General features: G+C 33.4%; 1 protein-coding gene across 4 annotated transcripts; it reads right to left on the bottom strand.

Annotated features, from left to right (window-relative positions):
• Window positions 1–699: 699 nt before the first annotated feature.
• On the bottom strand, window positions 700–15,633 carry LOC117321606. Of its 4 annotated transcripts, none has more exons than XM_033876083.1 (11): window positions 15,501–15,633; window positions 9,536–9,835; window positions 8,992–9,070; window positions 8,012–8,167; window positions 7,817–7,844; window positions 6,329–6,391; window positions 5,600–5,674; window positions 5,227–5,289; window positions 2,893–2,991; window positions 1,316–1,378; window positions 700–1,054 (listed from the first exon to the last, which is right to left on the bottom strand). In XM_033876083.1, the coding sequence occupies exons 1-11, from the start codon at window positions 15,516–15,518 to the stop codon at window positions 1,012–1,014; spliced, it is 987 nt and encodes a 328-aa protein (XP_033731974.1). In that variant the 5' UTR covers window positions 15,519–15,633; the 3' UTR covers window positions 700–1,011. The 4 variants fall into 4 exon arrangements, with proteins under 4 accessions (XP_033731974.1, XP_033731975.1, XP_033731976.1 ...); XM_033876084.1 differs by having other exon boundaries at window positions 5,227–5,286; XM_033876085.1 differs by lacking the exon at window positions 5,600–5,674.
• Between the last annotated feature and the right edge of the window lie 743 nt (window positions 15,634–16,376).

The following is a 16,376-nucleotide window of genomic DNA, read 5'->3' as shown; positions in this document are numbered from 1 at the left end:
TCCAGGTACTGGTACACGCTTGTCGTCTGTGATACACAATAGTTGACGCTTGTTGTTTGAAACTCCCTCTGTAATTGATCGTGGAATCTCCTATACAGAACGCAGTTATCTGCAATTTACCTGACGGAAGATGACTTCACGTATCCCGGGAGATTGTTTAGGACCATGATGCGTCCTAACAAGCAGACATGGAGGATTGTACTGGAACAGTCTATAATGCTAGACCCTCCACAAATATTTTCTGGTGCCTAGAACTCCAGAAGTCACAGATCCACCTTGTTGTCCCTCTAATTACATTAGTACTCTGCCTTGTAGTTGATTTTCTCACATGATATCTTACACTAGTCTATAATATATATTTTCAACTACATCTTCCTTTTCCCACTCTGGTTGTATTATTCCTTAGTTGACAGATGTATGGAAGAGAGTTGTAAATAAAGGAGTAAGAATGTCTGGACAAACTGATTAGTGTAAATGTATATAGAGGTTTGTTAACTGTTTAACTATTATATTTTAAACATTTATATTCCTTTGTTGGATACAAACTTACTCCTTTATTTGTTGTATTTTATCCTCATTGGTGTTGCAGAGAGGGTGTTAGGGCAGTATGATGTTCGTGGTTAAATGCTCAACTTCTGGAAACGCTCTTTTTATATTCGTTTATGAAATGTAATTTACCATTAAAACAGGAAACTTCCATTTCAATTAACATGATTTATTTCTTACAAAAAAACGCTTAATACATGAGTTACAAAAATGAGAATCATTTCTACCGTGCGGCATCCTAAATACTAACTATCATTTACACGTATTACATGTATGGTCTCAAGTTTCGCGAAAGAATCGTTTTTGCGCTGTTCTCATGATCTTGTAAAGGTGCTAGTCTTTCTTACGATGAAAACGACATGAGTCGATGTGAACTGTCGAAGGTGCCACCTAAGGTACCCCATGTCGACATTTCCCAGGGGATCAATGGCGAGCTTACGGGCTGATGTTTGTATTCTCTTTTATCTAAAATAGCTGGAATGGATCTATCCCGAGCATGCCCATAGACCTACAACATTAAATTATATTAGTTGGATAAAAGTCGAAGAGTGACATACTGTTTAAACTGGTTTCATTTATAATTGCATGTAAATGTATTATGAAATAGAGACCTAATTCAATTGATCATATCAGTTCAGGCATCTCTAATAAAAACAATGGATCAACATGAATTGTTTTTTATAAACAAATTGAAATGTTCTCTAAACGATGATATATAATAATATAACATGCGCTAGTACATAACTACAATTCACTTTGTTTTACTTACAAAAAGTTCATTCCATTTCCGCCACTCATTCCTCCCGATCCACCTCCCCCAAATAGTCCACCACTGATAACATACAAATTTGTATAACGGATGTAATGCAAATTATATCGGTTAATGCCACTTGTTTATTAACTTTTATTATATATATCACTTTCATTATCAGGAAAGAAGACGTATTTGGTCGAATAAACCATTAATGCTGGATGTATTTAGGTTATAATGATCTATTTGACGTCGTTATATACTCATTATATAAATATGCTATAGAAATAGCATTAAAATGAAGAATCGACCTGGAATCAATCTACAAACGAGAGGATGCTAAATCTAACAACTAATCATGCGTTATTAGTATTAGATATTAGATATCGACATGGAATCTACCTGTAATCACTTGGATTCCAAATACAAGAAATAATCATACGGTATTGGTATTTGATACAGTTAAAAGACGATCCCCTGAAGTAGAATAAACGATGGAGGAGCATGCAACATTAAAGAGTAAGTTGTTTGAAACAACGTACCGTCATTGAAATGAGGTAATCCTTTTCATTGGATATCACCATTGAAGGACTTCTGTCTTAATAATGTTCGCGTAGGATATAATTTCGCTATTTTCGCTGTCATTAGATATAGCGCGAAAATAAATACTGCGCGAATATCAATTACACAAACAAATGTTTAGAAGTGTTAACAGCGGAATATTAACAAAGTTTGGTCGCGCGATATTTGTTACCCGCGAACTAGATCTGACTGTGATAACTGCGAAGTAGTAGTCCCGTTTAACAACTAGTTATACATTATGCAAACCTTAGTTATGCACATTGCAAAACTTTGTTAACTTGAAGCATTGTGTATTTTTTATATGATGGTATACTATCGAAGGTTATTTTTTCAAATGTTGACAATTTTGAAATACAGTACGAATCATTAACATTTTTGTATGATAACGCGTATGCAGCACAGGCATACGGTTACTCAACTCTAAAATAAATAAATAAAAAAAACCAAACAATTTTGTAATGTACGCACAAAGTTAGCAGAAACGATACAAAGCTCTAATGACAACGCGATAATACTGGTTTGAATCGCTCAGCTCAACATAAATGAGACGAGTTTGAGGATAGAATGAACACATATTATCTAATCAATAAAGAATGTTCATTGTGATATTTTGAGGAAAATGGTGCCAAGCTTTTGATGAAGCTAATTGTACCGTTTGATTATCGAAAAACTTAGCACGAAGGTGTTATTTTATTGTATAGAAGCGTTCGTGTATTGTTAGTACACCGAATAACACTTGTGGATATCGTATGGGTATATGTTACATATAAGCTTGCGTATGTGAAATTGATATCATTCTGCAAAGCAAGCTATGGTTATCAGAGTGTTATTATAGACACAAATGCAGTTCAGTAAATGGATAAATACAACCGAATCCATCATTGAAATGGAAAGCAATCATTACAGTCGATTACGTTATAATACACCTCAAGACAACTGTTCCACCAATAACGATCTGCTTAGCGGTCTTCTTACGTGCATACACTGCTATAGCCAGAGTTTTCCCAACTTACAACAAATTGGCTAGTCCAGAGGTTCTGTCCATGGCTGGACTCTCGCGCATTAAGTTAAAGGTTGGTAACATTGGGGAGGTCATCTGTGAGGGTCCACGTCTGAGCAAATGATTTAAGAATAATTCAAAAGTTGTAGACCGAAACCAAAATAGTTTTTCCTTATTTCCATAAAGTCATATTTATATAGTAATTAGGAATGGAGACTAGGGCTATTAGTATCTTCTCAGTTACATAATACTCTGGAGACGTAGATTAATTAAAACAGGTTTAATTAAAAAATATGTGCAGGTATTGAATATCAACATTTCTTGTTTCTGAAATACTTAGTAGTCCAAAGTGAATGCAAGACTTAGATATAAACCTATTTAACAACCAAGGACAATTCGTACATATTGAAATTTAAGATTGACTATTTGGAATATCTATAGAGATGGTGGTATACAGCTATAGAGGTGTTGTGGAAAGATACAGATATATAGGGTACTTCTATAGAGATGGTGTTATAAAGATATAGATGTATCTATAAAGATACAGATATATAGGGTACTTCTATAGAGATGGTGTTATAAAGATATAGATGTATCTACAAAGATACATATATATAGGGTACTTCTACAGAGATGGTGTTATAAAGATATAGATGTATCTACAAAGATACATATATATAGGGTACTTCTACAGAGATGGTGTTATAAAGATATAGATGTATCTACAAAGATACATATATATAGGGTACTTCTACAGAGATGGTGTTATAAAGATATAGATGTATCTACAAAGATACATATATATAGGGTACTTCTACAGAGATGGTGTTATAAAGATATAGATGTATCTACAAAGATACAGAGATACTAGGTAAATTTTATATCTTAAGAAATGTTGGAACAGATATATGGATATTATGGCTTTACATATATATGTTGGTGTAACGAGTTATATCTATAAAGATGTATGCATGGATATGTATATAGATGCTACATATATCTAAAGGGATTTTTGGGGTAAAGTTATCGAGATGTTGGGTATATCTAAAGGAAATGTTGGTATAAATAATATAGATATTATGGTTTTATATACATGTATATATGTTTATATAACGACATAGAGATGTTGATCATATATACAGAGATGTAGGCATGAATATATACAGATGTTACATATATCAAAAGAGATTTTGGTATGCGAATATAGAGATACTATGTCTTGTCATATACGTCCTTTGTTATCCATCTATTCCTGATGTGCAAAGACAAGGCGGCGTATTCTGATCCTATACAGGAGGTAGGATATTGATAAGTATGTTGATATTACACAGATATTCTCCCAGTTAACTGTATTGTACACCTATGGGAGTAGGTCAAAATCAAAAGTCATAAAGCTGCCACGTATGATGTGCTCACAGCGGCCTTGGTGCTTGGTTATATAGCCGTTTGATGTAGCCACAGGGGACATTAATGGCATATTACATGTAAGACCTACGCATAATATAATGTAGTACCAATGTACACCCTAGCAATATAATGAGTAGTTTCTCACGCAATCGAGTGTCTATAGCTGTTTCTCTGTTGACATATATAGTGTGTAAAATATGCACCGTATATATCTACGTTATAGTAGTAATGACCAATTCAAGCCAAAATAAACATTAAAAAGTAATCATTAAAACTATTACGATATGAATGCCATGTTCAGCCTTATTGTATTAAAAAAATTTACATTATATTTTATTGTTTATTGTTCGACAAAATTGTTTAGTTCTAAAACTTTTTCATTATTACGGTAAAATTATTTTTTATTTTTAATTTTTAAATTTTTGGCCTATAGGGCTAAATTTTAAGACATTTTGTTATTTTGGTAGTAGTATTAGCTTTATTGTTTATTATTCGCCTGTGTTGTTTTTCAATACTTATCGGGTTTTTTACAGAAGAATTTCTTATGTTTTATGATATTGGTTTGTCGTGCTTTATTTTAAGACATTTTGTTAATTTTAAGGTAGAATTGTTCTAAGCCAGCAATTTTACAGCTACAAATGTACATAATATAAAGAGAAAAGACGTGTTCATTGAATCATTCAGTAGCCCCGAATACAGACAACACCAGGAGAACATTAATAAAACTAGTTTATTGGCACATGGAGTACACCAAAGTTATTTTACTTAACGACGACTCCAAAAATATGTGTTATTCCTATTTTTTCATTATGAACTTCTATGCACGTTTTTTATATGTTTGGAATGAGCTCTTCTAAATGACATAACAACAAGGGAAACACAGTTGTAAAATTACGAGAATAAAGGGTTTATTTTCTGCTCTTCTAAATGATATACTTACAGGAATGGAGCAGAGTTACTATTTGTCATGGATCCAGCTGCAGACTGGGAGTTTCCAGAGCTACTGGTCAGAACGTTAATTGTTAGTTGTTAATGTAACATTATATCATGATCTACCTATCCATGGATGCTTCCAGACATAACAATGTACATACTTTTTAGTAATGATAACAGTGACAATGATACAGTTACACATAAGATTTGTGCAACTCCTCCATTGAAGCACAAAGTACAACACCAACATTTGTAGACATAGAAGTTAAGTCTGTTCATTGTTGCTACTTTGGATTGTTTAAAACAGAAGATAAATCGCGTTCGTTGATTGCATGATTGGAATTGCAAACATAAAGTTTAGATTCACGTGATTTACTTACAATGGCTGGGAGTAATCCATTTGGTTAAAGGGCGAGTCTCCAGCTACCGGGACAGATGTTAGTGGGTTTCTAGGACTACGCATGTCGACAACAAATAAGCGAATAGTGAAAGATTTGGTACTTTGATGACCATCAATACGTTCAGTACATGCATGTATCTACACTAGCTCATTATTTCTAGAGTATAAAGCATAACTTAACATTAACTCTTCTATGTAATCATACACTGAGAATAGAATAGAATAAAACAGTTTTCATCAAATGTATTTGAAACAAATATGAATAGACGTTGGTTCTCCAGGTTTGACTGGCTTAAGTTTTTCACCATTTTAAAGTAAATACCATAATTTGAATAAATATCTATGTATATAATCCATATACAATTCCATTGTCCATCGAATAAATATAGCACCAAATATAACGTTTACAAGAACAATTAAATACCACGTGACGTTGTAAACAATTTTGTACATGTGTCCTGCCCCTTGTCTCTACAACTGTGGATGTCTGTTAACCACCACACATTTGGAAAGGGGGAGGTGTTTCATAAAACACATGGATTATTTTTTTCAATTGATTTGTGATGATGAAACACATTTTAGTTATGAGAGGAAATTATGACACCACATGAATACGTTATCAATAAAATTTGACACATATACTGAAAATGATCCGTTGAATGAATGTTAGCCATGTCATAGTTATGTTAATAATCCGAACATTACTTACAAAAAACTATTCGGAAATCCTGACGAAACCGGTTGTCTGACTACCTGTTGCTGACGTGTTCCGCTGATAAATAAACCAAAGTGTACGTCTAAAAACCTTATCTATCCTTTATTCTTATGGTATCATCTGCAGTTTTCTTCGTAATTAAATTCAGTATATATTCCTTGAATATATATTCCTTGATTTTAGTTGAGACAAAATTGACAAAACACATCAAATGTCACATTCTTGTAATGAAACAGTTGTATACCATACTATTGGAAATTATAAAATTCAAATATGACACTTTATCCTATTAAATGGTTTCCCTTCATTACCAGCACATTTGGAATAGGAAGATGAAGTTTATAACGCCTGCTATCATATGAGTAGGGCATATCGGTAAACATCGTGGCTAATATGGACGATGAATTATTTTTGATATAGATATATATATGTACCTGGTTTGACTACGTTAAAGTCAACCTGTAAAATTACGACCTTTACTTAACTGGGTACTGATTTTTATTACAAAAATAACGAATTCCGTGTGTTAATGGAACACTAAGGTAGGTAAAGATATATAAACAAAATCGTAAATCCAGATAGACAAAACGGGCTTTCCACACAATAACGGTGTATATGGAAAAGTCAATCTATCATGGAAACCAAACACTTTCAGACTTTGCAAAGACCTCAAAATTAAAATCAGGGTAATGACCGAAACACCAAGCATATCATCGAGTAACATCACGTCAGGCTTACTTCACAAGAAACGGAGGGGCTTCATAACTCAAATTAAACATTCACATTAAGATTTTTTCGTATATCATTTCGTTACGTGATAGCGTTTTACGCTTTTATCAATGATATGAAGTGCATTGAAACACATGATGACGTCGACGAAACGGATGTGAAATTATTGAACCCGTTTTTTACATTGCACTTGACAATGCTCTTTATGTATGGAGTTCAACGTAAATATAATGTTTGATCTACTGGCTATGATAATAACTGTTTCAGTGACACAGTGACACCCATGCTGACTAGCACACACTAAGAGTTGCAAGAGAATGCAATTGTTTCTAATCATTCTTGCTATATGTTATATATTTTTTACCAGTTTCGTGAAACATGCTGCACTAAATTCAATGTTCAATTCATAATGAAGTAGGTAAAGCTGGCGCGTATGTGTAAGTAACAGCAATGGCAGATGATACCTCCACGCCGGAGCTGTGATATATTATATGATATTGGAAACGATAAAATAATAGATAATAAATTAAATAATTAAATTCAAAATGCTTTAGTGATTGATTTTGTTTTCTGTGAGAAGAATAAATGGCCAGAAAGAATGCAGGTAGCAATTTTTCCAAAAAAGTGAAAAGGTGATAGCAACTAGAATCATCAAGATAGCAATTTAAAAAAAAAACCGATAACTGCCATGGGTGATCAGTTCGACTTAGGTCATGTAATCGGACATGGTAAAAAAGTTTCGATATAACTTACAAAATGTCGAATCCTCCTGTGCTTGGCCCTGCAAAACAAGAACAGGGTAATATTCATACAGTATTTAACCATCAATTCGCATTGCAGTTTTTTATGAATACAGCGGGAAATTTTCGTGAAAGAAACAAACAATATGTATTTTAAAAATTTAAACGTTACTTATTAATATTGAAACTAAGTATATATTGTTCTTACCGAGACCGAAAAGATCTGAGAAAAAGTCAGTAGGCTGTTGCTGCATGCCATACATTCCCATACCATTCATTGGCATACTATTGAACCTCGGGCTCATATCAACAGCAGGTTTCGGCGTGGGCTTTTTTCCGGGAAGTTTAGGAATGCTGTTTGTTTCTAGAAACACAAAAAAAGATGTTTTCTACAGCGATGTATTAATTATCTCTTACGATTGAGTTTTCCTATAATTGTTTTACATGATAACATATGACATTTACATATAATCATGTCTGATAGAGTATTTAATAATCAAATGAAAAAGTTATTCTAAATTAGGACTGATAACAATCACTAGCGGATTGTAGTTTACAGAACGGGAGGCTCAGATCAAAATATGATTTTTATCGTATTACAATGATAATAGAATTAGTTCAGTATAAGTAATATTAATATGTTCTTATCATTAATAGCACAAACTTTTGATTCATAGAAATAAACTTGTTATATATATTACAGTATTCAATTAATAAATACCATAAACTGAGCATTAATTGTATATCAGTAAATCATGTATAGCACAAAATTGCCTCTTTTTATATAGATTTTATTCGTCAATAACAAAGGATATATAATGCTATTGCATTAAATATTAAAAAAACTAGTAACATACTTGTCATACTAAACGATCAATAGTGACGCGTAACATACTGCAGGATCCGAACCTTTAGGCAGTGATGGTAACGCTTTAGTTGTGAAAACATAAGAATCTTGTCAAAGTGTTCAATGTAATTATGATAGTACATATTCGAAGTCAGAATAGCATTATGTTCAGAGTAAAAGAGACATACACTGATTATTGCATTTATGCACCGAAGATATGGTCGTTCTAATAAACGTTTAACAGGTGTCATATATGTCAATAGCAAACGTTTTCGAATAATTTAACCTCGCTGGCAAACTGATAACAACCCCAAATATGCAAAAGTGGTTATTTGATTTACCTGCACAGAAGAAACAGGATGGACCCGCACACCTCGCCTTTCTTACACACACCTCATTTGGGAATTTACATCTTCCTTTCTGAAACACAAATGAAGCCTCTCTTTAAACAGAGAACACACAAAAGAGATTGTCAACTAGCCATATATATAAAGCACCTATCTGAATGTTATTAAATCAGAACGTAATGCTCAAGTTGTTTCCAACTTATCAAAATTAATAGATCATTTTATTTTTGTGCGTTATTATTGCAGAAATGTATCTAAAAAGGATTAGTTTCTGTTTGATGAACAATTTTATAGCTTGACGATATGTATGTCCTCCAAGTTTATAGTTTACTGTCTGGCAGTATTGTACCAGTTCAGAATTTTAGAGATATCATCTTGGTCATACACTCTTCTTTTAATTAATTCCTTTTAAATAACTAGTCGAGTACGTTAAGCATATGTACATACATTATATGTTCCAAAAACATAGATTAACCAACCTTGTTCCGTAGATTATCAATTTTAGCAAAATAATAATAGTATAAAGAAATATACTAACACATTTTGTTTTAGGTGACCCGGAAGTAGCGGATTTTGTTGTTACTTGGGCATTGCCTGCTTTGAGTTTTGCGCCAAGGGGTCGTGATTTTGCTTCTGGGGCAGTAACTAATTTGGCAGTTAATTTGGCGCCTGAAGGTTTTCCTGTAGCGGCAGAAGCCGGTTTGGATAGAACGGCACCTTGAGATGGCCTACCACTTCTTCCACTGGACCGTCTACCAGATTGCTGTAACCGACCTGAACGAGACGACGGTTTTTGTGATTGAGCCTGAGAAACCACCACGACTACTACTAATAGCAGCTGTAAGGATAAAACGAAACAAATCAATTAAACCATTGTCTCATTTAAACATTCTAACATTTGGCATTTTAAGAAAATATTAAGATTTCTTACTTTTTTAAATTTAATCGAGGAGGGAGAATGTATGAAAGGATTTTTTAACATCCAGGAAAAAGATGAATCTTCGTAATTGTTATATTTAATAACGTATCTTTCGTTCATGAAAAATGTGTTTTCGTTACGACAATATTTCAACAAATTACCCTGTAAGTTGTGTGCATATGAAATGTGAATGTGAATAACAATAAAAAATACATTAAATTTTGGCTAGAAAAAATGCTTTACAAATTGCCTTTACAATAATACAGCTCATCAGTATACGCCGAAACTTCCGGTGTATCATAAACCAACCCCCTTCTGGCAGTGCGCTTTGCCATACCAGTGACAAATACTTTAACATAAAAATAGAAAGGTCAAAGAGCCAAACGCTACATTATTATAACATTAAATGTAAAATGCAATTTCATAGTTTTGGCGTTAGTTTAACTGTTAAATATCTCTTCCTTTCCGGGAGATAATTGTCTCTGTCATAATTATCACGACTGTAATGAATTAATCCTTCTGCTTATTCTGACATCTCATTAGCGACAAACGTGCAAAACAACAATACTACTCACTCAACGCTTCCACGGAGCAATATGTACATGCGCAATATATGAATATCGTGAGTAAGAATTACTTGACACACGTATGATGTGTGGCAAGATAATAAGAGTTACTTGACACACGCATAACGACTGTAATTAATAAACCTTTTTCATACCTATAACTATATTCTTACTGTATAGATCAAAAGAAAAACGCATTTCCATGTTACTGCAGTGTAATTAACTTTCCTACTACACAACATCTATACCAATATACAATACTTTAACAAGATAGTACACATTTTACTTTGAATTTCAATATTTTCATAGTTTGTTTTTTTATATAATATAATCACTTATTATCAAATTCATGTTTAGTGCAGGTATTGACACAAAGGGCCTGTCAAAGTACAAGAATAAAGGAAAAACTATTGGTTTGTTTATGAATTAGCATTGCTATTTCACGGGTCGAGTGAATATTTTGGTATTTCTATACGTTCCAAACAAAAACGACAATTGATATCAAACTATTGTCAATCTGAAATCAGAAATATTTTGTTAATTAGGGTTTTATTAAAAAGTTATAAGCTTGCCAAAATATAAAAAAAAATATACAAGACTTCTCTTATTAGGACGAATAATAAGGAAACGCTTATCAATATCTCCTGATGTTACTTATGAAATTGGATATGGCCATATTAATTTCACATTAGTTTTTTATCCTGATTGGTCGATTCAGCGTACAAATTTAAGCCATTTTGTCAGAGTAACAAAATACCAAATTGATTTTACACTAAATCCAAACATTAAATTTCACGAGTAAAACTGTGATGATACTATTATTAGTAACTGTAACTAAATTATAGATACTGTTTGATTCCGAATTTACAAAAGAAACTTCATACCAAACGGATCTACTGCAACATAGCCATAGTTGTTGTTATTATTAAAGCCCCAAATGTGACGACGCCATGTTTTTTGTGTGTTTGTACAACTCATGTGCGTTGAGATAATAAAGTAGTACGACTAACGCTTAAGGTCAGCACAGTTAATGGAAAGTGTCCTTCAAGAACGGAGACAGTAGACTGTAATATATCATATAAAATAGTTTTTATAGCCTTTGTACAATTCTTTGAAAGTGGTAGACACTGCTTGTGGACTTCAGTCCTCGATGTTTATAGTTACATGTACGTCACATTTTAGTCCATTAGTAACGCGGTTTTAAATGTACACATGTTTGATACGTTCTTATGTATTGAAAATCATGAAGGAATTAAGAGGACCCCCTTCCACAACATTTCTATTTGTTTTTAAAATTTCCAGTCGCCTTCAAAAGGTATAGGTATCAACACCTTAAGCCCTTAGCATCACTGACAAGTCCTAGAAGGACGAAACAGCGGTATGCTCTGTTTAATTAATTATTTCGAATGTATCGGATTCTCAATTTGTATTGAAAGTTCAACATACGGAAAAAATATAAAAATGATTTAATTAATTTAAGGGAGACCTGTTTATCAGCCTTGGAAACGATACAAGAGCATACAAAACACTTCAGATATCCAACAAGATGTTTCCGATCCAGACAAGGAACCTGTCATAATACCTGCAGACAAATCCTAATTATATATACTGTAAACCGTGGGACTCGCCACCATACCCATAAATAGACCAATTGTTAAGGTCAGTTTTGGCAAAGCGACAGTTCCTGGCATGTGGTGTATATAATCGATCACTGGAAAGTTGGTTGTCTGGATATAAAAAAAGGTAGCAAAGTACATTAACATATATAATCTATGAATCTATGCGGTGACATAGCTATCAGGCCAATATACCTAGTACAGTACATGTATGTTAGCGTGTTCTGACATCACAATATGGTGAAAAATTGATAAAGCCATGTTGGCTTGTGAACTGTTTTGATCAATAGAAAATATAAGATATATTATTACATGTTATATAGAATATAGTAGCAAACATGCATTATTTGTCTTATCAGCAGAAAATGTGTCATTGGTAAACATTCAATGGAAAAGTGGGAGAAATCTCAGTAAATTAACACAAAAGAACGAAATAGATGAGACATAAATAGATCAACGAAAAACACCACAACCTTCCCCACAACAAATGTAGGTAGCACGTCTCACGCCAAATTGGGTATTGCTGGTCTAACGCCAAGTCTTATGTACGTAACATGCCTTACTTCAACACGGAATGTCTGATATAGGTTACAGGTCTAACGCAAAATCTAACCAAAATCTTATGTTACTTACAGATCTAACCTCAAATGCTGTATGTCTTTTGTAGGTCACAGGTCTAACGCAAAATTTGGAGTGTCTTATGTGGGTTACAGGTCTAACGCCAAATTCGGTATGATCTATGTAGGTTACAGGTCTAACGCCAAATTCGGTATGATCTATGTAGGTTACAGGTCTAAAGCCAAATCCGGTATGGGCTATGTAGGTTACAGGTCTAACGCCAAATCCGGTATGGGCTATGTAGCTTACAGGTCTAACGCCAAATACGGTATGGGCTATTTAGGTTACAGGTCTAACGCCAAATTTGGTATGATCTATGTACAATTATGTAGGTTACAGGTCTAACGCCAAATCCGGTATGCCAAATACGGTATGGGCTATTTAGGTTACAGGTCTAACGCCAAATACGGTATGATCTATGTAGGTTACAGGTCTAAAGCCAAATCTGACGTGTCTGATGTAGGTTACAGGTCTAACGCCAAATACGGTTTGAGCTTTGTAGGTGACAGGTCTGGTATGGCTTATGTAAGTGACAAATTATCTACAAAAAAGCAAAATTCTCACTGATGTTACGTGATGGGGTCGACTGTAAAACACCAACGACCAAAACATCGCGGATAGAACAATTCTGACCAAGTAAAGCCTTTCTCAACAGGACTGCAGATATTTTTTTTCTACTTTCGACATTTTTATCAAGATTTTCCACATAAAGTAATTATATAATAAAGAAAGAAACAAAGACACTTTCACACACACTTACATACACAAACTGTATATATATATATAACTTGAATACAAAGTATGTAGCTTAGCTATAGCTATACATAAAAAAAACTTACATAGAAGGCAGCATAATCAGTATAAAATAATGTGACAAAAGTGATGACAAAATGCATGAAACAATTCTTTTCTGTCTATTGATAAAAAAGATGACGAAAAGGCCTCAATTTGAGAGTGAATAAATTGTACTTTCTATTTATGGTTGATGTATATTTTCCCATATTGTAACAAGAACTGCAGATCTTAACCTATCACATGTTATAGAGTAGTGAGACAACAATGAAATGGAATTTTAACACTTACTGCACGTCATAGCCTGTTTGATACTCATCAACGATACCAAATATCACAAGAATGAAAAACACACCATTAAAGCTTGAAAACATATCTAGAGGTAGTGGAAAATAGGAAACATGTTTAAACCACCTTTGAACAAATATACGAAAATAATTTCGTTCATCAAATCTAAATTTGTATATCAAGGAAATTGTGTAAAACTTATTTCCGACCCTAGGATTTGTCTACACCTTTAAATATTTAGGGCGCAAATAATGATTAGAACTAAGAAAATGTTTGAAAGCTGATGTTGAATATCTGCATGCAAATTGGTTAGATGATTTTATGACTTATAAGTTGAAACATGATAAGGGCGGGCGGTTCCGCTGTCTAACTGAAGATTTGCGTGATGCATAATTTGCACTAAAAGGCACAATGCATAGAAAACTACCCTCATAATATAAATTATGAATTTGAAACATGGCACCATACTTTTGTTGTCAAGTTTAAAAAAACCATACAATTTGAACAGTATAATTATAAAATACCGTTTGCTTTCAGAATGCTTCGAAATTCTATCCCGATGGAAGGTTAATTACAATGGCCACGCTTTTAAATTACCCTGAAGGAACTCCCAAAAGCCTTGATATGTACAAACAAGAAAATGTATTGATTAAATGACTATACAAATAAATGCATATAAATGAGTCGCACCTCCTATCAATATGAATTTAGTAATAGTAGAAATGACATCATGGGCTCGCCATACTTGCTTGTGGCAAAAAGTGACGAAATTCAGAAGCAAATCGGTTTCCGTCCTTTACTGTTGGATACATCGTAGTACAGTAGCTATGTTTAGATAGAGTATGCCATGACGGCAATGGGTTTCATAAGATATACCATTGTTGTCCAAATCAGACGCGTACCATGGAATTGTTGGATGCAGCGAAATGATATACCAACATAAGTCACCTTAACAAGGGTTTAAGGCGATAGTCAAAACGTCGTGGTTGGACTAAAAAAACTTAATGGCAGTTTTTTTTAACCCGTTGTTAACCTGTAAACAAAATAAGTAATAGGGCATAGCAAGGGCCACAATCTGCAATCATAACAAGGATTGCATGATTACCGCCACTTTTGTTTTTGATTGTTTTGCATGTGTCTTTATATTAAGAGATTACTGATGTAATTATGAATTAGATAACTATTCTAGTCAGTTTACCTTCTTCGATTCTTACCAAATCAATCTTAAATCTTTATACTCGACATCCAGCAAACTACAAGTCATTTTAAAAGTATTACGTTGTTCCCGACTTTGTTATTTTTAAGTTTGCTGTTACATATATGTATGTTTGTATGGTTTATTTTATTTGATCTAAATTGGTTGATTGAATATAAGAATATAAGAATAATAATATTATTATAAACAACAGGTAACTTGAACGTGGCACCAAAACTCTTCCCAATTAGGTTGTAGATTTTTTCACACAGAGAAAATAACCGTTATATTTATGGACTACAGGATTTAAACAATAAGAGAAACTAAGTTGTACCTTACATTTGTAGTGTTTTAGGATAAAAACCACGTTAGTTTTATGTTGAGTGTTATACTAAAAGAGTCATGCGAGGTACAAGGTTGTGATTATATATATCAACACTATATTATTAAACTGATGAACAATTATGAAATCAATGATAAAAATGCTATAGATCTAACATCATACTTACGATAATAATCTTCTCCATTTTGAGTAGATGTCGCGTCGTGGACCAGCGCTAGAGGTATGCCAGGACACCAGAATTTGTACCAATACGACTCCCTGACCACGCCCCCATGTCACGCCTCCCCGACGTTGGCCGTATTTCACAGACAGGTAAGTGTTTGCATCTGTGCCATAAGCGATAAAATAATAGATTGTCGTTTTTATGCATGGTGCTTGTATATATGACATGAAGTATAGAAAGATGTGTATTAGGACATTTCTACGAGTAAATACACACACACGCGCGCATATATATATATGTATATATGTGTGTGTATCTATTTCAGTACATTTTTATGTGAAAGTCCTTAATGCCGTATTTTCATTACAACTCTTCACTGAAGCATGTAATTGTTATTGATAGATGACAAACAATAAAACACATGATATCAGTTGTGTATGCCGTAATAGTATCAGAAGAGATTACTGTATCTACAAATGAGTATTTTATTCGTGTTACGCGCATTCCTTTTTTGAAATAGACAGTAAAGCAAGACATTTAGCATGTATTATTATTGAAATATTCTTTTCATGGACGTATATTCTGTTGTAATGCTTATAATATTTTATGGTCAGGTAATCTTGTATCTTACTCTGTAGACTTGTAACCAGTGCCTTTGTTTTGTAAAAATAACAAAAAAAAAAAAACCCAATAAAATTCTTACACTAGTTTATTGCCCCCTTCCCCGAGGCCGAAATCATAAAGCGCTCCATCTTATTTATGATTTATAAATATGATATTCTAGAGACGGGGGTCTGTCTATGGTTGGTTACTTGTCATCATTTTGTCAACAACAGATTGCTATTAACACGAAGTTCAACTTTCTCGCCCTGTGGTAAT

This window comes from Pecten maximus, chromosome 2 (assembly GCF_902652985.1).
Source record: "Pecten maximus chromosome 2, xPecMax1.1, whole genome shotgun sequence".
NCBI lineage: Eukaryota > Metazoa > Mollusca > Bivalvia > Pectinida > Pectinidae > Pecten > Pecten maximus.
Note: the sequence above shows the minus strand (reverse complement) of the source record. Positions and strands in the feature narration are given on the sequence as shown.

Coding starts and splice junctions, on each gene's coding strand:
- LOC117321606 (XM_033876083.1), bottom strand. Junction 5,290..5,599: donor ATGGATTACTCCCAGCCATT/GTAAGTAAATCA, acceptor CGTTCTGACCAG/TAGCTCTGGAAACTCCCAGT. Junction 2,992..5,226: donor AGTAACTCTGCTCCATTCCT/GTAAGTATATCA, acceptor TCATTTGCTCAG/ACGTGGACCCTCACAGATGA.